Source organism: Dipodomys spectabilis, unplaced genomic scaffold (assembly GCF_019054845.1).
Source record: "Dipodomys spectabilis isolate Male_0828 unplaced genomic scaffold, ASM1905484v1 ptg000233l, whole genome shotgun sequence".
Taxonomy (NCBI): Eukaryota; Metazoa; Chordata; class Mammalia; order Rodentia; family Heteromyidae; genus Dipodomys; species Dipodomys spectabilis.
This window is the reverse complement of record NW_024870910.1, coordinates 5,531,354-5,556,579: the sequence shown is the minus strand read 5'-3', so window position 1 is coordinate 5,556,579 and position 25,226 is coordinate 5,531,354. Positions and strand designations below refer to the sequence as shown.

Sequence of the window (25,226 nt, the reverse complement as noted above, 5' to 3'; positions counted from 1 at the left end):
AGCTCCCACGATGCCAACATGGTACATCCGCCACATGGCCAATGCTAGAGAAAGCTAAAGATTTTGACAACAAGAGTGCATTGCTTCTGGCACACATGGAGCTTCAGGTTCCACCCCCACTACAAAGGCAGAGGAGAGGTCCCACAGGGGAAGGGGCCTTGTAGGAGAGGCTGCAGAGGAGGGAGGAGGCCAAAAAGAAGGGGCGCTTTGCGGAGGAGGCTGCAAAACAGAGGGGGCCTCGCTGGGGAGGCCACAAATAGGGGGTGCACCTCGCAGGGGAGACCACAAAATGGGGGCGCCTCGTGGGGGAGGCTGCAGAAGTGGGTGGAGTAGTAAGCTTGGTAGAAGGTTAAGGATCAGATGAGACCAAACCCTTAACCCACCATGTGGTCAAGATGGTGAACTCAAGATGGTGAATTTCTGAAAAAATGCAAAGAAAACTTCACCAAATGGAAACTGACAGCCCTTCCAAACTGTGTACTTATATCACTACCTTTGCACGGATGCAAAGACAACCAAACACAAATGCCGTAAGAGCTTGCAAGCTAGTCAGATGAACAAGGTTGCCTCTACATGAATAAAGGGTAGAATCCAGCATGGGCAAGCTGGACAGAGTGTATGTACCACGGCCAGCATCTCTTAAAAACTTTTAGTAATTCTGCAGAAGCTTGCGGGGCTGCAGGAGTAGGAGACGGGTTATGTCAATAATGAACTTTTTGTCTCACAATCTAAAGGTCATGATCTTTGAACCAAAAAGCAAACCTAAGAGCATTGTGCACATACTACATCCCAATCTTGAAAAGGTATTTAGTACAGATTTGTGTGTGTGCGTGTGTGCGTGCGCGCACGCGTGTGCCAATCCTAGGGCTTGAACTTGGGGCCTATACGCTATCTCTGAGTTTTTTTGTTTGAGCTTGCTCACTACAATCTGAGCACAGCTCTATTTCCGACTTTTTGTTGTTAATTGGAGATAAGGGTCTCAGAAACTTTCATGCCTGGGCTGGCTTTGAACCATGATCCTAAGATCTCAGCCTCCTGAGTAGCTAAAAGTTACAGGTGTGAGCTACACAAGTTCCCAGTTAGGGATTCCTTTTAATGCATTCAAATGAAATGGCAATCACGTGAAAGCTACATGCATCTGAAATCCTTTTACTGACACAAGGAGGTAAAAAGCCAGTTTGGATAAGAAGAAAAATAATTCATTGGGCTTGATGTGAAGCAGACACAGTACCAGTTTTCAGCACTAATGAGAGAGAAGGGCCAGAGCTCTATTTCCCTTCTTCCATCATTCCATTAGGGAAACCTAATGACTCCTAAGAAGGAACATAGCCTATTATGCTGTGTACATGGGCAATATCGACAGGAACTGTTGCATGGCAAAGTAATAATGACACATGCATCACTTCCTAGAACTGGAATGAAAAGACTGACTCCCTGTTTCAAGGGAAAGCAGTGTTGTCTACAGGAAAATCCCTTTAGTGAACTAGCTCAGCAGAGTTTACTTCATGCCTGGTGCTATAATGCCATGGTGTCAACAGGAGAAGAGACATGATATAGATAGGCCTGAACAAAGTCAATTCTTCCCCTGGCTCCCTATGACGGAGATGTCAACTCCTAGTCCACTTCCTTGTTTCTCCCAACAAGTCTACGTGCAGGACAGCTACATATTATTCATTTACCTAGGTGGAGTCCCCCTTGGCTTTGATTACTATGTTCTGCATGCAAAACAGTAGACACTTGTAAATTGAAGGCTCCATTTAGTTTCTCAAATACACAAGGTTAACATCTCCCAGAAGATGGGAACACAATTCAACAGGATGACTTATTGCCCAAGTCTTTGTTCTAGGGGCCTAAGAGAAGGGACTTATGCATGGACATACAGGTGCTCTCTCCATCCTTCTCCCAATGATGAGTCTGTCTGGAAATTCCCACAATTTCTGGCCTTACAAGGTTGGAATAGGGAGGAGGGGTGGGGAGGAAATCTCATGAGATCTTTAGAATAAGAGACTATTACCCAAAAAGCAAAGTCTACATGCTCATCTATGAGCAGAAAAGCCAAGTGAAAGCTTAAGGCCCTGAGTTCAAATACCATTACCAGCACACACACACAAAAAGAAAACACCTACATCTGCTAAGATCCATAATTTTCCCATTACATTGAGCTACTTTCATTGGCTGTCAATATAACAGGATAAAAGTGAGCAAAAGAAAAATGAGACAAAACAATACGAATACAAAGAACAATGATTCTCCTATTCTACCTTTTAGTCCTGTGATGGGGGAAGGAGCTTGGTAGGATAGATGTTTCCTCCAAAAAGCACACACCACCTAAGAGTCAGCAGTGCTACCAATGAAAACATTAGATTGTCTAAAAACACTGAAGGAAAAAGTCATCATTGACAAATTTGATTGGCAAAAGAAAAATCTATTTGGGGGGGGGGGGGGGGGGGGGTCCGGTCGTGGGGCCTGAACTCTAGGCCTAGGTGCTGTCCCTCAGCTCTTCAGCTCAAGGCTTCAGCTCTACCACTTGAGCCACAGTGCCACTTCCGGCTTTTTTCTTTTTTCTTATGTGGTGCTGAGAAATCGAACCCAGGACCTCATGCATGCAAGGCAAGCGCTCTACCACTGAGCCACCTTCCCAGCCCCAAAAATCTAATTTTTTTTAAATCCTTCAAGATTGTCCTTCTGACCCAACACAGAAGACAGACCCCAACATTTATGCCAACCATTTCAGACACCCAAGATCTGGAATAAATCTTAAGAGATACCTATTGTATACACAGGAGAAAATAAAGGCCAGAAAAGGTAAGGAACTTTCTTGTGATCACTTATAAGTGCAAAGTCAGGTCACTAACTTATATCCTTTCCATACGCTTCATCCTTTCACACCACTTGTGACTTTATAATCTGAGGTTCTCTGAGGTATGCCTTTTCTGCAACTGTAATGAAACCCTGCAGAAGAAGCCATTGGAAATTTCCTGGAAACTCTCCATTTTCAGGAAACTTAACTCTCTGAAAGACTTAAATGAAAAGGCTGAGAAATAAGTTTTCTTGTGGTTGATGCTAGCTGGAGTTTTGGCTCCAAAAGGAACAAATAAGGGGTCTGGTTCTCTTAAATACCAAATGTGTACAGAGAAGCTCACTGGTGATTCTGGGGCCAATTTGTGTTTTCATAAGTGACTCACAGACCACAAAACTACAGATATAAACAGGACAACAGATACACTTTTAAAAGTGAGACCATAAAAGCCATTCTGAACGTCAGCACTACAGCATTTCAGGTAGATTAGCAAGTAGTTAGCAACTGTCACAGTTTCCCATTACTGTGGAGCATGATCAGCCACAGAAAGCACAGTGGTTTTTAACCAGACTCTTATGCTAAGGATGGAAAAGCAAGCTTGTCCCCTTGAGATACAAGAAAATAATGTCCCCATTAAAAAATAATACAAGGACAGAGAACTGAAGATGACAGTAAGTAAAATGAAGGCAGTCCAAGAACAATGCTCCAATGATCATGCTCTGAAGACACAAATGTTAATATTGTAAAAATAACTAAGAATGGAAACTCAAAATTTATTTATGGTTTAGTTGTGTAATTATTTTTTAAGTGGGGTGGGGAGGGGGATTGTGGTTCTGATTGAAAATGTTTTCTTGATTGGGAAGAAAATGTTAAATGAAGAATATATTAAATGAAGAGTAACTTTCCCAGTAACCTAATACCCAACATATGGGGTTCTGTAGTTATTCTTGAGTGTTTGGCTGCTTCGTCCGTGGGCGCCCTGACAAGATACACTGGCCTGCAGGATTAACTGTTCCATATGGCTAATAACCTAATGCAATGAACAGTTGGAAAAAGCATTACTTCAGAGGTACCTCAAAGAGCAGATACACCAGGGAACAGACTGTTTCCTAATGAACTTGGCCGTATCTTGCCGAGAAAAGACCCCCATGACACATGGAAATGTTAGGTTACAGCACAGGGGGCATCATGGAAGCAGGGGTCTGAAAATGTTCCCTATCCATGGTAGAAATCCTCAAAGTGAACGGTGCCAAAAGCTTTTTATTTTGGATGAACAAATTCAGTGTCACGTACTGGTGCTATTTGGCATGTATTTCTATACCTTTTCACAGAATTCTTAAGGAAATAAAAGGTGGATCTAGAAAAAGCCTACTAATCCCTGTATCAAGAAATAAGCTTTTTTGATGAGTACCATTTTGATTTTTAGCTGCAGTTGAACAAATCAAATGAAATTATAAGAACATAAAATTTATTTTTAAATGAATCCACTTAGATCTTAAACTGGCCAAAGAAATTTCTCAAAAGGTGACTGAAAGTATGGGGTATAATGCATAGATATAAAATCTTAGTGCGTTTATAAATCATTCCAAAACACTTATTCAAAAAGCAAAAACTCACCCTAAAAGGCCCAGTGGGTTTGACCTCTGGTATGTGTCCTCAGAATGACTCCTGAGCAAACAGCAGTATTATGGAAGCTTTACTAGCACAGGAGTTGGGTTCTCTCCCACCTGGCAGTTAACTAGCCATAAACAAGACAAAGTGTGTAACTGCCCTGAATCCTTCTCCTAGGCTGGCCTTAGATAATATTTAAGGTTCCTTCCAACTTTAAAGGTCTCAGAAACAAAACAAGCTCCATTATTTTGTGGTCCTGTGCTGAGACTTTTATAACATATGTCCAAGAAGCAGGAACTGAGTCTGAACCATCTACTCATTAAATGAGTGAGCAGAATATGGAAATCTGAAGTCATCAAATTGAGTAATATCAACTTGATGTATATTAATGCATTAAGGGTAGGGGGAAGGCAACAAAAGGTAATCTGAAAACTCGGAGACCTGTAAAGTATGTAAAACAGTGTTGATTATTGTAACTGCTATTAAAACTCTGCAATAATCACCACAATAAAATGATGATCGAGGTGAATGAACTTTACTATGTGTACTTTAAGGGCTTTGCCTCCTGAACTCTTAATTTAAAACTCGGCAATTTCAAGAAATATGCAGCAGCTAACACGTACGTGTGTTCATTCTGAGAGTGCAACAAAAATTAATCTTGATACTGCCTAGTTCCCTTTGAGCCATACTTTTAGTGTGTTTACTCTCTAAAGCAGGTTCCCGTCCCTGTCAGGTCCATGAAACCATGGTACATGATAGGACAGATGCGTGCTTCTTCCACCTGAGCACGCTCATCAGGGCCTACCTTTTCTTTTACCTGGAACTGAGCCATACTGGCCAACACTAAAAATTTCAGGGAAAATGAGAAGATGAAGGGACTGAGAATTAAAGGGTTTAATTTTTGTTCCTACTTATGGTAGGCAAGAGATAACTGGGACAGTGATAACCTTCATTAGACTAGCAACAGGTCTAGGGTCAAGCCTTAGACGGAACTCATGAAGTGCCACAAGATTAAGATCAAGGGCTAAGAAACAGGCAATTGAAGTTAAGGATGTGAGCTTCTGGAACAAACACATGTGCACCCATGCAGGTATGCTCTCTTCTTTTCCTGGGGGCAAAAGCAACATTTTTCTGAGAACTGCCGGCTAAGACCGGTTCCCACCCAATATCAGTCATGGGTGGATTGAAACAGGGGCAGGTTAGGATAGGAGCACCTTCAGACAGCTACACTCCAATAAAATGAGGCCATCTGTCACTCATACAATGTGTGAAGGTAGAATTCTGCTTACCTACTGTGAGAACTTGAAGAGAAAACACTCTGGAGCCCTTTCACCCGCCACTATGACCCCGTTAGCTCAAACTGGAATTCAGCTTTCTATAGGCTTCTCTTGGACCAGCATAAAATCTAAGTTCTCTCAGATTTCCCTTAGATTTGTAGCATAAACCATATAATCTCAAGACTGAGAAGATATTTTCAAAGACACACTGAAATAGTAAATGTGGAATTACTATATACCCAGCATAAACTGTCTTATTTTTTTTTCTTTTTTTCCAGGGCTGAGGACTGAACCCAGGGCCTTGCACACACCGGGCGGGCGCCCTTCCACTGGGCTAAACCCCCAGCCATAAACTGTCTCATATTCATAGGTACATGAAGACATATAATATTGCCCAATAAGCAATATTATGTTTAACAACCAAAATAGTGAAAACAATCTTAATGTATAACAGAATGAAATATTACGTAGCGATGAAAAGGTGCAGTACTGCTAAGCAAATGAATTTAGTAACAAAAATAAAAGACTATAGAGTGTATAATTTCATTTATAACAAGTTGTAGAATGGACACAGTGACTCATGCCTGCTATCACAATTACTTGGGAGACAGAGAACAGGAGGATCAAGGTTCAATGATACTCTGGGAAAAAAGTGAGTGAGATTACCATCTCTATCAGTCAATTGGCCTTACTCTATCAGTGGTGCACAGTTATGACCTCACTCATGAGGGGGGGTTCTGAAACCAGCCCAACCAAGAATGGTGAGACTATCTGAAAAAATAACTACGCCAAAGGAGCTGGGTGATTGGTTCAACAGATAGAGAGGCCCTGAGTTCATAACTCTGTAAATATATTGAATACTACTGAACATGTTATATTTGAATGGGTGAATTTTATAGTACGTGAATTATATCCTAATAAGCTGTTCATGAACATTTCAGTTTCACTAAAAAATGAAGTTTCACATTTAAGATTAATTTTCCTTAGTTATAGAATAAACTAAATCTTATTTTGGGTGCTATCACTTTCTATTTGAAAGAAAGAAGTCAGGTGAAACAAAGCTTACACATGCCCTTTTGTGGTAGTTCTCACTGTGGGACACTTTACAGGTTAACACATGTCAAGGCCTTACGTCCATGTAGAACATTTTTCACTATGCTCTCATGCACAAGAACACAATCCAAAATCCTGCTGTGTGCTTCACACCACCCACAAGAGACAAGGGGAAAAGTACTGTTGTACCCTTCACCCTGTAACAAAACCAAGGCCATAAATCAGAGGAGCAGAGCAAGGTAAACATGCTATGTGCTCAACCAGACACTGCCAGACTCACCGTCGGGGACTCTGGGCCTTGTTTCATCTGAGGGGCAGCAGCTCCATTCCCAACAGTTGCCTCTTCAGAAACTGAACTTGCTCTGGTCGGACTCAGAAAATCCACTTCATCTTCAGCTTTAGTACCTGGCATTTCTGAAGAACAAGAGGTCACAGAGTAAGTGCATTTGGAGGGGAAAAAAAAAATAGTTCCTATGTGTTACGCAACAAACTCCAGGTAAGTGTGTCTTGTTAGTTTTTCCACTGAAAAGAATTTTCCTGCTGTCAGGAGGTAGTGTTATTTCTGACCCAGTGCCATTTCGGAGCTTTATCCCTTGTTTGTGTGGCATTCCCCATCCCTTGAGGTTTGGAAGGTCTAATGCAACGTCTATCGAATGTCCATTTCACCAATGGCTTTTCATGACAAATCCGAAAATGGTAGAGATGACCCCTGTGTGGAAGTCAATCCACTCGTGGTAAGGGCCAGATTAACAGCTGAAAGCAGGTAGCCCTCCTCGGCCGTTATCAAAAGTCAGGAAACTTGTACATAGGAAGCCACTGAGAATGAAACAAATCCTCCTGGGACAAATCTTTCTTTAAAAAGATAGGACACACAAGTAAGAGTAATCACAAGTGTCAATCTGATTGAAATACTGTTTAAACATTTATGAAATATACATGTCAGGAGACTAATCAGAACAATCAGCATACACTAAAAAAGAATTACAAAAACATTAAAGTGGGTCCCATCTGGGCTGTGGGTATTACTTAACAGATGGGGAAGAGCAAATGGAACTAAGTTTGAAAATGATTCGAGATACTTTATGTACGTGTGTGAAAATGGAACACAGCAAGTTTGCTGAAACTCCGTTGGAAGGCTGAGGAAAAGTGAAGAAGGGTTGAGTTTGATCACGGCATACCATTTGCGCATATGACATGTCAAACTGAAACTCCTTTGTGCAATGAATTGATACTAATATAAAAAAGTGTAGTAGGTACAATAGCTATGTGTATCTGATCATATAAAATAATATTTATCGAAATGAACCCCAGGAAATGGAAACAAGAGGGCTTTTTCTTTGCTGCTACTGTTTTTGTTTTCATTTCCTTTTGTCTTCTTTGCTTGTTTATCTGTCTTTGGGAGGCTAAGGGAGGCACAGAAATGGTGGGACAAAGGGTAAACAAATGCAGAAGTGATACTCATCAGACAGTATGTTGAACATGAACTACACAACTTGTGGATGGGGACAGGAGGGAAAAACTGGGAGAGAATGAGGGAAGGGGTGATATTGTTCAAAAAGAAATATACTCTTTATCTGACATATGTAATTGTAACCCCTCCATACATCACCTTTACAATAACACTAAAGAATCTTTTTAATGGAGTAGGTAAAACATTTATGCACTATACATCTTGATCCATCCATCACTACCATCAGTAAGACTGAACTATTTTGTTGTTTTAACTATTTTGTTTCTCCCAAGACCAAACATAATTTTAAGAACTTTGCTTATGAAACGAGCCTTTGTGTATGTTCTCTTTAAAATGATCCTCTTGCTGTCTGTACTCAACAGATCCACAGCAGTGATTTCTGTTAGCCACCAAGCATCAGTAGCTTCTTAAGCAAGTGATATAAGTGATACTTAAGGAAACTTTGGGCTTCTGCCAATCCTTTAAGGGGAAAGACGATCAACTAGTGAAAAATTGCCTTATAATACCTAATACTAATGGAATTTCCATGTAGTAAAGTTGCCTAGGTTGTTAGCTTATCTAGTAATGCCACTACTCTAGCAAATAAAAATGTTCTGTACATCAAGGAGTTGAGAAGCTTCCGTCACCAAAAAGTTATGTGAAGGTTTATATTCTAGCAGAAGGTGTGACAAACCCAATTTTCCTTTGATGTGGGAAAGTGACATCCCTATATTTATAAATCTTTTTTCCTTGCCTTTATAATTGTATAATCTTACTAGTAAGTTTTAAATGGGTAAACAAGCATCCTTGTCCAGTGAATGAAGATACATTACATTTCAAAAATACAATTAAGAGTTTTTCCAATCTGACTAAGCAATCCCTACAGAAGTATCCCACAGTGAAGTATCTTGAAGGGAGTCAGATTAACTAAAAGATTGGAGGATGGCTAGGAGATTGATGGTTTTATTATTTGGGGGTGGGATTTGGGACACAAACTCACTTCCCTGTTCCTATCAGCAGAAAATATTTATCTTGGCAGCAGCAAGCAGTCACAATGGTACCGAAGATACTGAAATTTGAGGGGCATTGGCAATCTGCAGCACTGGCATGGCTTAGTCATATACCTCCAGCTTTCTAAGCACTGTGGTCAATGCTTTTTGAGGAGGAAGGGTCACATCTCCTCTTTCCGACTGTCCACTTCCAAATCAGCAGCTAAAACCTGTGTCTTCTCACTCATAAAACAACATACACAATTGAATCTGTGAGTGTAATGCAAACTTCAAAGAAAATACCCTTTGGCTCTGAGATCATACTCAGGTGCTTTTTGTCTGAGGCAATTTACCAGGGACTTCCCCCTAGCCATCACTATTTTGCGAAATGTCTCTAAAATGGAACATCAGTTCTCTAATTTGAAACTGTGAGTATCCAGTTCTGATTCCTTCTAGTAGCAGAAAAAATATCATACACAAACTATATTAAGTCTAGACCCACATACACTTTTGAAATCTCCTTTCTTACTTAAAAACTTTCAAATCTCGGCCAGGTGCTGGTGGCTCACACCTGTAATCCTAGCTCCTCAGGAGGCTGAGATCTGAGGATCACAGTTCAAAGCCAGCCCGGGCAGGAAAGTCCATGAGACTCTTATGTCCAATAAACCACTAGAAAACCAGAAGTGACACTGTGGCTCAAGCGGTAGAGTGCTCGCCCTGAGCTGAAGAGCACAGGGACAGCATCCAAGCCCAGAGTTCCAGCCCCACAACCGACAAAAACAAAAACCATATAAAATAAAAAAAGCTTTCAAATCTTAAACACCATTTCTTAACATATGTGCTACATACGTACTACACTAAATGGCAAAGTCTAGAGTTCTCTGCTTTTATCTTTTCTCATCCAGCCCTGGAAACACCCAACCCCACATACTTCAAGTTGCTTAGGTTAAATTCTGACCACGAAGGCAAGAGAAATAATTACAGCTTGTTTCCAGGGACAGAGCACCTAATAAAAAGAACACAGCCAGGCATCAACTTACAGCCACTCCCATTCTTATGAAATAGCAACCTGCTAGGGCCCTGAAATAGAGTTGTTACTTTGCCTTATTTTAAAAACTAGAGCTTTGCACATTTACATTCTGAGAAAGCCGTTAACAAATTTCTACCACTAATAATCTAAAACAGTGTCAGGGGAAAAAAACAACTCTGAAAGGCACCAAAAATTCCACCCCAAGTTCCTTAAATTCCACTTTCAAGTTCCTTAAATCCCTCACTAGGGTGAGGATAGGTGGTAAAATAGCTAAAAACCCTTTATTGAAGAAACTAACCACTGTGTTTAAATTGCTCTTCTTCCCAAACAATTTCTTAATTTTTTTCGGCTTATTCATTTGTCTCCACACCCCACCCCTATACACTCTACAGTCACCAAAAAGAATAACCAAAATCTAGAAAGCACAGCAAAAACAAAAACCACATAAAGACAAAACAAGCTACATCTTACCTACAAAATGGTAGGGACAGCCATGGAAATAGCTCCTGTGTCTACAGCTGGTGGCAGGTAATATGAAAATGTTTGTTACACTAACCTTTAAAGACTTCAGAAGGCGAGACCGAGTCAGAGTCTGACTCCAGTTTCAGCTTCAGCCTCAACTCTCAGTAGTAAGTTTTATTCAGATAGTTTCTTTCCACTGAGTAATAGTGGTTTCCCTCTGCCTTTTCTGGACATGGCTGCCCGTAGATGGAGCGGGCTGCTGTGTGAGCAATCTGCTCCGTGCAGCTGCTTCACCAAGATAAGCCAGCACAAGGTCAGCCCAGTCAGTGACAGGAGCTGGGCAGACTGGGCTTGGGCGGAAATCCTGCATCCTATCCCCTGTGCTGTGCAGGTCCTGAATTCCCAGGCTATGCCCAAAAGCATCAGAAAATGGGAACTGGAAGACTGCTCCTGAGACAGGAAAAGGAGGGAATGCACTCCACCCCAAACCTAACCAATGACCTAATATCACCATTTTGGATGTTGGGCCATCCACTTCAAACAATTCTTACAGCTGTTCATGAAACTACTTAGGCTCTAAATTTACTCAATACAAACTGGGATGGCAGGGAAGAAGGGAGTCTCAGGCTTATAAATAAAACATATCCTTTCCAGCCCTGTTCTGTGATCCTAAAGAAAAGGACTTAGGCTATTTACTAAATTCCTTTGTCCCTTTAAAGCACCTGTGCTCTAGGCACTATCCTCAAGGTTTGGAAACTGCTACTGCTCCAATGTCAGAGCCTTTAAGGCTTCAGCAATCAAATCATGAGTCTGATACAGGAAGTAAAATCTATCCAACCCTAGCTGGTGTACATCGCCTGATGACAGTGACTATTAACTTGGAAACTTACAGCAGTGAGCAAATGAGACCGTACAACAAGAAAGGCAGCTGCATTTTGACTAGTATGTCACAGAAACTTGGGGAATCTCCTTCAAAACTAAATTCAGTGTTTGCCTAGCTTACCTGTTGCCGGCTCAGGTTCTTTGACAAGCAGAGTAGTTTTCTCTGGCTCCTCCGTTCTATCAAAACATCCCTTCAGGCTGCTGGTGGCTTCTCCAGTAGTCGCCATTTGAAGGGTCTCTCCAGGTGGAAAAGCACTCGCTTTGTCTACAGAAGCATTCTCTGGCTGTTCGGTCCGAGGGCCCAACTCAGAACTGGACAGTGATGATATGTGACACACTTCCCCTCCAGTCACCAATGCTCCGGAGGCTTTGACACGCTCAATGACCGCCTCCACTAAACGACTGGCAGCCTCTTCTATTGAGTCTGCTCCCTTAGGTACAATTGAAACCATGCCAGGTAGAGAGAGATTACTCCTTTCCTCACCAGGTGCTGAGGCCTGTGTGATTTGTCTCATGCCCTCTAGGGTCTCGTCATCAAGAACTAGGAGCCCTGTGCCTGTAGGGGGCTCCTTGGCAAAAGGCAGCAATGTTCCATCATCCATGTGAGCCTCCTTGGAGTCAGCCATGGAACAGCTGTGGTCTCCCTCCTGCCTCCCTCTCTTTTGATCGAGGGTTACAGTCTCTGGGGCTGCAGCTCCTTGCAAGCCGATCCCACCTTTGTCTGGCAGAGCTCCTGGCAGACTGACAATCATATTGTTCTCTCGGCTCACTGAAACTTCTGAAACCGAGTTGTCTTCAGTGTTGCGAGACAGATCCTTTCCTCGGGACTCGGCAGTACTTTGCAAAGTGTTAACCACTACCACATCCTCCACCGCATTTCTGCCCACCTCACAGGTGCTGGTGGTCCCTGGGACCTGGGTGTTCGTCACTTCACCATCCAGAGGAAGAGGTGGATCGCAATGCGCAGCCTTGGACTCCCTTGGCAGCAGCCCTGGCTGTGGCGATGAACTGCTGGGCTCTGCCCCCGACACTTCCTCCCTTGAGTCTGCAGCCAGACCTGGTCCTGGTGGCACCAGGCTCAGTGGGGCCCCACCTTCAGTCAGCGGGGAGGCCTGTGGGGCCTCTTCCTTGTTGTGTGTAGCTTCTGTCTTAAGACAGGCGGAGGGTGTGTCCAGTGACTCGTGGGGCTGCAGTGCTGCGTCCTTGGTGCAGGCAGCTAAGGCAGGTTGATCACCAAACCTGGCTGTCTCTTGGGCTGGAGGCGGGATTCTCTGCTCTTCCTGCAATGTTTCTGAAGAAAGGGTGTCTTCCTTAATAGAAGAACGAGTCACTGCTTTGTCCTTGTCGTCTTGTCCCTGAGCTGCAGCGCTTTCTGGAACCACCAGATTTTTTCCTTCTTCAGTCAAAACTGACTCAGAGGCCAAAGTGGCTGTCTCCACACTCAGCAGAGAAGGGTCAGTGAGTGCTTCGGGAGTTGCTGAGTAGCCAGGCCCCTCGTGCTCCTCACCAAGGCCAGTGGGATTGGTATTGCCCATGCTGGGCTGAAGCTCTCCAACAGCAGTTGATGAGGGCGGACTTGCTGCTCTATCTTCTAGCAGCTGTTCGTCAGGCTCCTCTGAATCCCCTCGGTCCGGGCCTTCTCTGCAAGGCACAGCCCTATGGAGTTCAAGAGTTGCTGTTCCCCTTTCTTTCTGGGAGGGGACAAGGGAAAGTGCGTCATCTTTGGTTACTGATTCACCAATTGGACTGCTTGCCAGAGAGAAAACACTGTCTGATGGCACAGTCTGGTCTGGCACCAGTTCTTTCTCAGTTTGAGAGACAACCAGAGGCAGACATGAAGCTACCTCAGGCAAATTCGTTAAAGGTATATCTCGGTTCAGATCTTCTCCTTGGACCTTTCTTCCTAAAACTTCAAGAGGACAAAAATTCCCACATTCCTGGGTAACTCGTACAGGGTCAGAAGGGATGGGGTCAGCTTGTGAGTCCTCCAGACCGGTTGAAGTACACAGGTCTTGTGTGCTGGGCTGCCCAGTTGTAGTTTCAGGTGTGCTGGGCTGCTGGGTTGAGATTTCAGGCCGTCTCGCTGTGTCACTACAATGCTGTACAACCAACTCACCACTAGAAGGCACTGTGCTCTGCTGACACGCAGAGTCTGAACAAGGTTTCTCATCCCCAGTTGTACAACAAACTGGTGACTGACTGTTTGGGCTTTGAGCATGAGATGAATTAGCTTCTGATTTCTGGTCGAGCATCGCAACAGTTTGTAGCACAGGGCAAGTTAAATCACAGGGGGACATTACCTCACCCGTGCCTGCCAGAGGAGTGTCAAGTTCTGACACATTGGAAATCTTGTCTTCTGTAGCAGCTCGAATCACCACAGTGTTTTGATCTCCTACAGTTTCAGCTAGCTCCTCACAGCGTCTTAGAGTTTCCGTTCCCACTGTTTCTTCATCAGGGGTTTCTCCAGAACTCAAAGCAGGTGAAGACTCTGCAGATTTGTTGGCACTGAGGACACTAGCAGCAGAGAAACAGTTTGTAACATCTTTATCCACTAGCTCACTTCTAACTGTGCTGACAGGAGCGTTCTCAAATCTTTCCTCTATACCTTCTCCTGCCTGAAGCATATTATTCTGGGTGGTGGCAGCTAGGTTCACGAGACTCGGTTCTGCTTTTCTTGTGCTCTCGGGAGCACAGGCATCTGTCACAGAACCGTCTGCCAGTTCCCCTCCAGAGGAATGCTGGGATGTACCTAGTTCTGTCACTGTGTCTCCCGGCTGCACACTGTTACTCACAGACTCCTGTCCTGTGGCCACTCCAGAGAGTTGTGTTCCAGTTTCTTCATGTCTGGGTCTACAGGACAAAAGGTCTTCTGTATCCTTTCCTCCACAGTCAGGCAGCCTCTGAAGATGGCTGTCTTGATCAGACACAGTTCCAGAGTCCACAAGAGGTACTGGCTCCACCTTTCCCCTGGTTTTCTCCACACCTTTATTTTTCTTCCTGTGAGAACAGTCTGAATTCTCTTCCTCAGCCTCTGTTGACAAATCACGGGGACTTTTAATCTGCCCAGCAAGACTTCCCTGGCAGCAGGGAGTATTCTCAGTCTCTTCAGGAAGAGAAGAAATCTGCCGGCTGTCCGAGGACTCTGATGCACAAGAGAGGAACTGGCTGGCTGTCTCTGGGGCACTGGGCAGACAAGAGGGATCCTGTGCTGTCACTAAGGGTGTGAGATTGTCCATCTGCTTGATGCTTGTTTTCTAGGAAGAAAGTAAAGATATTTTTAACTCTATCATTCTGGTATCACTTTCCACTGATGCATCTATATATCACTGGGCTATTAAAATGACTCTAAATATAGAAAATGACTTTTTAAATAGTTTAACCTATTTTAGAAAGTCAAAGGAAATTGAGCTTTAAAAACATTGTTTCATAAAACAACTTAGCTGGGCACCAGTGCTCACACCTATAATCCTAGCTATTTGGGAAGTAGAGAGTGGGGGATTATGGTTTGAGGCCATCTAGAACACAAAAGTTCACGAAGACTCCATCTCAACCAATGGCTGGGCTCAGTGGAATGCACTTGTCACCACTAGTGACACAGAAAAGCACAAGTCGAAAAACTGAAGACCAAGCTGGCCCTGACATAAAGCCAGAGTCATTGCTCAAGTAGTAAACAACATGCTTAGCAAATACAAGATCTTGAGTTCGAGCCTCCATACAACCCCCCAAAAAATACACTGTGAATATCTTCAAATAAGTAAGTAGGTGAGAAGGCTACTTTTTACAGGGTCTCAGAGGGCCAGAACCTTCTTCAACCCATTCATCTCATATATTTAAGTAATAACAAATCTTAACCAATTTTACAAAACTCTTTTCCATCACAAGATGTAGCCAGAAGCCCACACACTTACTGAGGAGTTACAAGTTATCCTGGAACCCCCAAATTATTATCCACCCAACGAGCTCAAGTATTTGGATTTATAATTTCGCTAACAGTGACCACGCTGGAGTTTGAACTTGGAATCATACTTGCTGCTCTACCATTTAAACCACATCCTCACTCCTTTTAAGGGCTTTTAAGATTTGCTTTTAGATTTGCTTTTTTCTAACATGGCCTCACTTTTTGCCCAGACTGGCCTGGGTGGTGATTCTACTATTTACACTTCCTGAATGGCTAGAATGACAGGCACATACTACAGAATTCAGTTTTGAGGGGGTTTTTTTGGTTGTTGTTTTTTAATTGGTTAAGCTGGGACCTTGTGATCCTTCTTCCTGGGCTATCCTTAACTGCAAGTTTTCTAGTTTTAGGCTCACGAGTAGCTAGGGTTACAGGTATGAGCCACCATGACTAGCTTCTTTGGCTTTTTGATAAAAAACAATCCTCTTCTTGTCCATCACTGAATATTAAATAAATGAAATCATCTGACATTAATAATACCTAGCTTTTAACTATTATCAGAAGGTACTGTGGTTAGATGGTTTTATAAGTCATCTGAGGAATGATTTTTTTAGCATTAAAGTACTTTCTTAAACAAATAAAGCTAAAAAAGGAATGGTTAAGAAAATATAGTTCATCAATCTGGTGAAAGGATTCTATCAGACTGTGACAAAAATGGTAACTATGAAAATCACAGAACAAGCAGAAAAAACATTAAAAATATAATGTTGGAAAAATAAAATTCATAGTTAGTCAAGATTATAATTATGTAAAAATCCCATATTTGTACAGATAAGGCTTAGGAAAAATGTAGAAAATTTCAGAAAATATCAAAATTCAACACTCCTGGGCTGGGAAGGTGGCTCAGTGGTAGAGCGCTTGCCTTGCATGCTCAAGGCCCTGGGTTCGATTCCTCAGCACCACTTAAGCAAAAAGAAAAAAGCCGGAAGTGGCGCTGTGGCTGAGGGACAGTGCCCAGGCCCAGAGTTCAGGCCCCACGACCGGACCAAAAAAAAAAAAAAAATCATCACTCCTCTTAATACTACTTTTTTAATACATAAAATTAATTGAAAACATCTGGTTGGTTCTCCACTCATTATTTGATCTTCTCCAATAACTATCTCAGACATGTTCCTCTGGGTCATCTACTTACTAAGTAAATATAAACTAATACATTAGACTATTCCTGTCTACTTACCGATACTGCAAATTTATATACAAGGAATAAACTTTGGTGTTTTTCCTCACCAAATATAGGACAGGAAAATTTTTTCACTAAAAATGAGTGTGCTAGTTTCCTTAAACACTTGTGTACTAGTTTTCTTACAAGTTCTTAAAATTAGCTTTACTCCACACCTAACAAAGGGTGAACATGTCCTAAAAAACATGATAACAGGTCATCATACTTCGTGAAAGCTGAACATTACAGGAAAGAGATCTGGAGAAACGAGGGATGCTGCTTGAAGAACTTGAGAAGCTCCTGCACATGCATTTCCTACATTTTTAATTTCTCATTGCTTTTCTGTCAAACAATCCTCACAGGTATGACATCTACAAACTGGTATTTCCATGCCCATTCTCTCTTACTTAGTAAAAAGATTCTAAGAGAAAAATGTGATTTCCACTCAAAGAAAAATGACATGATTGCTTTAAGACTAAAGTGATTCTGAAAGGTAAAGGTAGGCACATCATAAACCCTGCTATGGAGTTGTTTGGCCTGAATGTCTCAGAAAAAGAATACACATTCCCAAAGAAGCGTCTAGCTTTGAGCTGACCCAACATGACCTTAAACACTATTATCAAGCTGTTTCTAAATCAAATCAACTCTGAAATAAGCTGGCTGGAAAAATTATCTAAACTTAGCCTTCAGATGTTAAGGCCAAGAGAAATACATCCATATGACATCTATATTATTCGTAATAAATGGTACCAGGGAGTCTGTAATGTTTTTATGTCTGGCAGCAACTTCATCTTCAAGGCTTGAATGGATTATAAAACCTTTATTTTGTTGGTGATCTTTTAACCATCAGTTTAAATATAGTACCATGATCATAACTCACTAAAATAACTGTGAAGAGGCTTTATTGAGTAAATTTGGTTGTGTCTCTTTAACAGCAATCTCAGTAATTGTTCTTCTTGCTTTAATTCTACAAAGTTAAACCAAACACAGAGAAATGCCAGGACAACTTAGTTGTGTGGTTGTATATTTCTGCATATACAATGTGTTTATGAGGAACTTTCATTACTTCAGAAACTTGGCAAAAATCAATTAAAACGAAAAATCGGCCTCCTACTTCTATAGCCCTAATGCCAGTTCTGTATCTTAGGCAGTAACAACTAATACCAGGAACATTGCCTATAGGTTTCGCAATCATTGGAAGAAGTATTGTAATATATGTAGTACAGCAAGATTCAGAGAGAGTGTTCATATGTGTACGATATACATGAAATAAAAATGAAAACTTTTCCTTACCATTAGTTGATGTTGGATATTCATAAGCTTAAAAATATGTCCAGTACAACTATCTCCAGGAAATGTGGGCTCATGTGATTCAGACTCAGAGGTCAATGTATAGATGTCCAACTCTCGATGATGCCTCACAGAACAATCTCCATAAGGTATTTCATAGGATAAACTGCTCCAGGAGTCTGGCTCTCCAGCATTCTCCCTGAAAACAAGCAATCTCTCATTAATATATAAATTCTACCTCCCAGCCATGTGTAACCTTTTAAGCATAATATTTCATTTCTAATGTGTTTGTGAGGAGATATGGCAAAGATTTAGTTTATATATAGCTACATATATATTCTTGTGGATTGGACTTTTCTCCATGATCTGTTTTAGGTCATCAATTTGATATTACTGTACCTAAGGCAATCATAACGTCAGCCTTTTGTATTTTGAAGTTTGTTCTGGCTTTTGGCTAAATGTGACTATAGATTTCAGTACTGCTTTCATATAGTAATGAAATTATGCTGCACTATATAATTGTCACAATTATTAGAATACCCATTTTTTGTTCATAATGGTAATTTTCTTGCTGAGATTAAAAAAATAAAATAAAAGGAAGTGAAGATATTTCTATAGCCCTTCCTCCAGAACTTTAGATTCATGTTCCTCCATCTGCATATCTCCTTTTCACTCACTTTCTAGAAGGTGTCAGCTGAGACCTTTGCATTTGTCAAATAAATCTATCAGAATTTCTAGTGTTCTTGTAGGGATGCCTTTCTGTCCTGCCAAACTTGATTCCACTACAATAATATCTTTGTGCACATTTTCCAAGGTAAATTTGGAAAGTGCCCAAGCAGAAATAGAGGGCTGAGGGACAACTTAATTACCACCTGTAGACATGGGAAGGCCTTCAACTCAAGATAAGGCAGAGTAGTTATTTTACAAGCCCAAAGTAGACTGAACATGGAGAATGACTTTCAAATGTAAATGTGATAGTTATAGAGAAAAAAAATGTGCTTTGGAAATTATAGAACATTTCAATACACCTGGGGTTCTAAGTATGAGCCTCACAGCTTACCTGGTTGGAGGGTGTTCAGAGAAAGCAAGGCTTTATCCTCTCTCTATTGGCTTTATCACCATAGCAACTATTTCACTATATGATTTTGTCTGCAAACTCTAGTGCAATGATTAATAGTAAAGCCGGCTGATAAATAAGGTCTCAACTATGAAGATTCTACCATTCAATGAATAAACAATTTTTAGACTGATAGAAATAAATAAGTTTAATTACCATGTCACCAATATGTGAACTAGAGTTTCTGGTTCAGGGAAAGAAGAAAATGTTGGTCATTAATCTGGGTAGGACCCATAACTTCAGACATGAGGTTACTATCATTAAGCTCTATTTAATAAGACAACCTAAACCTTGGCAGTACAATAAACTTCTAATCACCTCATGTGGGTTTTTATAGAGACCACTGACATGATCAAGCATCTTTCATAATTTATGACTGAAATAATCTTATCTAGAAGTAACTAGACCAATAAACTCACAATAAAGACTAAATAGGTTTTTCACAAACTACATGCAAGTTTTTTATACCTCTCTTCTAATTGGCAACTGTTACAGAAAAACATTAACATTGATTTACTCTCCCAGACAACAACACTATGTATTAAGAAAACTTCTCAAATTATTTATGAAGAACCAAGTTTTTTTGTTTTTTGTTTTTCTTTCCAATTCACAACAGAAGCACAGAGCTGTGACAACAGGATCTTGTTCTCCGTGGCAAGAGGAGGCAGTGGGGGAAAAGAGGAAGCCAGAAATATTAACTATTTTGTTAGGAGCCAGAGAACATTAGATAACTTTAATTGTCAGAACTCCGAGGTGTAAGTGCCAATATATTTACATTTTGCATGTTAGGAAAACCAGACTAGAGATATAATTTACCCCAAAATAAGAATGTTCAGAATTTAAATCCAGACTGAATGAATTCTAAAACTAAGCTTCCTCTTTTCACTAACCACAGTAACTACCTCTATAACAGCTTCAAATCATGGCTCCAATTCAACTCCACAAACTAGAAATATGATTAGGTATCTTCTGTTTTCATAAAATTTATAGGAGCAACAGAAACTTTTTCAACTGTTAAATAACACAATTTAGCAGTCATTCCTTATAGGACTACACTATTCAAACTGGGCATCTGTGCCTGCCCACGACCCAGAGTTTACATGTGTGGTGCAACAAAATTCAATACGCTCAGGGCAAATTCCAACTAGCTTCCTAGCATCCTACCTGCTATGCAAGAATCAACAACCAACTAACCAACCAACCTCTCTGCTTCTCACAACCTGCCCAGCACATTGCAACTCCAGAAAACACTGTAACATACAGTCAAATTAACTAAAGAGAAAACACTTTTCAAATCCTAACGACACTAGTCCTTCAAGGGAAGTTCAAAACTGCTTCTTGTTTAAGTACAGCAAAAAGCCAGAGAAAATGTCAGAAAACAAGTAAGGAGACCACAGCGCACCTGTGTGAAAGCTGATACTCACACACGTCTACCCAGGCACCAGGAATAACGCAAGCCCATCTTATTTCAGTTCTGGCTTCATACTGTGTGTAGCTTTAAAAGTGGAGAAAGGCAATCATGCCAGCCCTCCCAAAGGACATGTTTTGCTCTGAGTGGTGCTTCTGACAAGAAACTGCAGCAGTTCCTTATTTGAAGGTTATTGCGCTATCAACCATGAAACCCTATCACCATAACATTGCCAAACCTCTATGGGGCTTACAAAACCATCCACACTCCACTGACATGGAGCTAGAGTGGCTGAATTCCACATTGAGAAGCAGTTGGGGCACAGTGGGAAAGAGCTGTTCCCCCTTCAAAATTAAAAGGTGAACTTATCAGCTCATGGCCTTGGGCCAGCTGTTCAGCCTCTCTGTGGATCGATTTTGCCTGTGGAGAATACTGAATGTACCAACTAAACCTCAAGGTTTTGAGAGATGTCTAAATGACAACACAAGAGAAGCCTGGAAGTAGCCGAGTGTGCACTAAGAAGCAGGGACCTGGAATTACTTAGTTATCACAGTACTGCCCATTGCTTGTTCCCATACACTCCTGCCTCATTCATTTACCAAAACACAAAGACCCAAAAGACAGTCACAAAGGAGGTGAGACTGATGGACAGAACGGAGGATATGACACAGGGAAGAAAAATGCCAAGCCATTCCAAGTCCTGCTCTCTATTTTTAAACTAAATTTGTACAGTCAGTACAAATTCTTCATTCCTTTCCCCTCTTAAACAAAAGCAAAGGTTCCATCTTGTTTTATGACAGGTCAGCTACTGAAGACCCCTCTGTCAAAGATGTAAAGAGGACCCTCAAAAGGAAATCACTTAGCTGACAAAACAGCTTACACAATAGTACATGGCTCTATTGTGAAATAGGTCAGTGCAGTAGTTATTCTACCACCTGGCTGAACCCAGGTGTCAAAGGGAGGGCTTGAGAACCTACAGCCATGAGTCCCCTGAGAAGAACCAATACTACCTACTACAGGAATCCATGTCTACACCCTGAGGGCTGTCCACATGCTCCCCCTCACCCTGGACATCAGGGGACCTCAGGCCCACACCTTGTGACTTGTGACACTTCACTTCTCTAGTCTGTTTCCTCAACTACAAAACATGGGCAATAATACTCTACCCCCTCGCAAGGCTCTGTGAGAATCAATATGTAAAACAATAGCTTGATTGTAATCAACCACTGATGAGCAACGCCAAGATATTATACAGAGTACCTCGTTTTCCTCAGGAAGAGGTTAAGACTACATGGAAAACATAGGACCCTTTCCTAATTAAGTAGTACTTAATCCTGTATTCTAGTAGTCTCCTACTGAAACTCTTCTTTCTGCCAGTTCTGTAAAAGGAAGAATGTTTAGAAGAGTAAATATGCCACTCTCTCAATAGGGTGGGGCTACGGATTTAGCTCACTGAGCTGCCACATTCCATCCACAAAACACAAACAGCATCTACTTTAGAGAGGTCATCATAAGGCTAAAATAATACCTGCAATGTACTCACTGTAGTTTCTAGTGCAGTGTGGGTATTCAGCCAATTGAGATTTGTTGAAGTGATACTAAAAATGAGATAAAGTTTCCAAAGACAAATAATTTTAAACTGGCTCTTGGGGCAATGGAAATATTTCAGCACTTTGTGTCAACACTCCACAGCTAGAACTCTTAAGAAATCTTTTTCTAAAGATGGTGGCATAGGGGCTGGGAAGATGGCTCAGTGGCAGAGCTCTTGCCTTGCATGCAGGAGGCCCTGGGTTTGATTCCTCAGCACCACATAAGCAAAAAGAAAAAAGCCGGAGTGGCGCTGTGGCTCAAGTGGTAGAGCCTTGAGCTAGCCTTAAGCTGAAGAGCTGAGGGACAGCGCCCAGGCCCAGAGTTCAGGCCCCACGACCGGACCCAAAAAAAAAAAAAAAAAAGATTGTGGCATAAAGCTGGGTGCTGGTGGCTCGCACCTATAATCCCAGCTGTTCATGAGGCTGAGATCTGAGGATCACTTTTGAATTCAGTCGAGGCAGGAGTCGGTGACATTCTTATCTCCAATTAACCACCAAAGGCTGGCAGGTGTGGCTCAAACAGTAAAGCACCAACTTAAGCAAAAAAGCCAAGCACCCAAGTCCTGAGTTCAAGCTCCACTACCAGAAAAGGGGGAGGGACAATAGTAGATAATATTCACATTAGTCACCAAGTTATGCCTTCTTTGTGGAGTCATTTATTTCTGAAGATTTCTTGCAAAACTAGTAATATTTTACCAGCACCTCACCTACTTTTTTACCTCATGAAAAAGTTTTAAAATCTATCCTTTTCAATATTTAGAAAAATGCATCATTTTTCTGGCATGTTACATGACTGAGTCTTTAAGATGATATGCTGTGTGAGAGGAACCTAACACAGGACAAATATTTCATGATCCTCATTCATGAGATGTATCTAGAATAGGGAAGTTCTTAGAGACAGAACATAGAACAGAAGTTACTCTGATATGGGGAAGGAGACTAAAGTTAGCACCTTCTGGGTTTAGAGTTTCTATCTGGGGTCATGAAAAACCTCCCGAAATAACAGATAGTGATGACGATTATAAACTGCAAACCTAAAAATGTCTGAAATGTGCGTATGTGTGTGAGAGAATGAAAGAAGAGAGTGAGTATAGGATAATCGTCGTTGTCGTCATCGTCATCATCATCATCATCATCAAAACCTTCCTGACTCATGAGGATCGGAATTCTAGCCAAGGCCCCATTATTACAGTGACCCTGTGAGGATGAAGACTGGCTTCCTCACGTTGCGGTAGGTACCCCTGACCAAGTACTTTTCCCACATGGTTAACAGTGCAGCAGAAGTCAAGCTAAAGGCTAGACCTGCAGCAAGGAGCTCATGTTCTCCTATCAAGGTCTTCTACATGGCAGTTTCTCTAATTGGCTTTCCTTACCACTCTTCCTTCAAAAGGAAATAACTAGCTTTCCCACATGTAAGGGAAGTAGAAGTAAAATCTCTTCTCCCAAAATAACCAAATGCTCTCTAGTTTTCTAAGCTGTGCTGCAGTAACAGCCTGGTGCCATCCTGGTCCAGGCACATAATGAAGCTGTCATAATCATTTTATTGCCCCATTTGGATGGCCGTCCTTAACTGAAACTGCTTCCCAGCCGAAACACTGAGCTATAACAAAGCCAAATAACTATAACCAAACAGTTATACAGACCTCTGGAACGAGGCCTCCCTTCCAGAAACCACGAGCCAGCAGCAGAGTGAATGTAATCCCCCTCCAGATGGGAAGTGTGAAGGGCAGAGGCGATCCCTCTCTGGAATACTGTCACAGGACAGCTCAGGTATCCAAAGCTCACCTGAGACGAAGATGGCCCCACCTGCAACTGTAACACCCATTTAGAGGGCATCGGAGCCTTCTGTCTGGCCTGCCTGGGAAAGTTATACGCTTGGCAAATGAAGCAAGGAACAACTACACAACCACACTGCGCTTACACTCTGAAGTGCCTTCTTGATCCACCCAATTCACATACAGCTAAAAATGAAACCACAGAAAATGCATCTAAGTTAAATCTGGCAAGAGCAAAATACCTAAGAATTTGGAAATTCTGCATCCATTTTTTAAAAGGGTCCCTCAATTGTTAAAGAACACAGATCCAATGGAGTTTATTCTTATTTAGACAATGTGATATAAAAGATACCCATAAAACTAATTTAAAAAATACTAATTGAAAAAGACAAACTATTCTTGAAGCTTCTGCCTTTGATAAACATTCCAATGAAAAGTACTGCTGCTCTAATGCATTGATTTTTCTATTTGTATGAGAAAAAATAAGGAACTCAAAATATTTTGACTAGCAACCTTCCTCTGAAGGCCTTTTTAAGGAGTTAGACATATTAACAATTGAACCCAAACACAAACAGGATTTCCTACTGCACATTTCCAAAACAACACGGTTTCATCTTACTACTATTCATATGAAACCATTGCTCTGAATGTATTTATTCACTAGGAGTATATTCAAACCCAAACTCAAATCATCTGTCAATTTTTCTGTATCATCAAAGTAATGGTTTCCAATCAACTCTTTCAAGTCAGGGGCAAAAAATGTACATATATATGTATATGTGTTTATACGTGTGAGTGTGCGCACGCGCGCACGCGCGCACAAGAAAGACTGCTTCCTCTTATACTAAGACAGGATAAACTGCACACATCGCTAATTCCTGCTAGTCCCCATCTTGAGTCTTCAAAAAGTATTAGAAGCAGTGAAAGCCAGGAGGCTGAGGAGAGAAAAGGTTAACACGACTTACGTTTGTGTCTCACAGACAGCTTGCAAACCAGCAGCAGCGGCGGCGGCGGCGGCAGCTAGGTACTGAGGTTTTAATCCATGCCAATGGCACACTGAGAAGCCAAGTGGGCTGTACCACAACGACTTGGGGTGGGGCTAGTGAGGAGAGGAGGAGGCACAAAGGGAGAAAAAGAGCACTTACTCGGTTAGGAGCTGGTGCAGCTGATGATAACCTCGCTCCAAGGCCAGGCTCACAGGCGTTGCCCCTTCCTGATTGTGGATGCTTAGAGCTCCACGGCCACCTGGTTTCTGTAACAGGAACCATGTCAACCGCAGCAGTCCTAGCCGTACAGCAAAATGCATCAGTGTCTCCCGGGGGGTACCATCTATAGATGGGGAGAACATGAAAAAGTAATGGGATTACCAGCACCACCGA

At 41.8% G+C, this 25,226-nt stretch overlaps 1 protein-coding gene across 1 annotated transcript in view; it reads right to left on the bottom strand.

Moving 5' to 3' along the window:
* Positions 1–25,226, bottom strand: part of Akap13 (A-kinase anchoring protein 13) — a 177,502-nt gene that overhangs the window by 85,532 nt on the left and 66,744 nt on the right. The window contains 4 exon segments of the mRNA XM_042698540.1: positions 7,022–7,155; positions 11,676–14,808; positions 17,962–18,157; positions 24,993–25,176. Of these exon segments, the coding sequence (XP_042554474.1) occupies positions 7,022–7,155; positions 11,676–14,808; positions 17,962–18,157; positions 24,993–25,176 (3,647 nt within the window).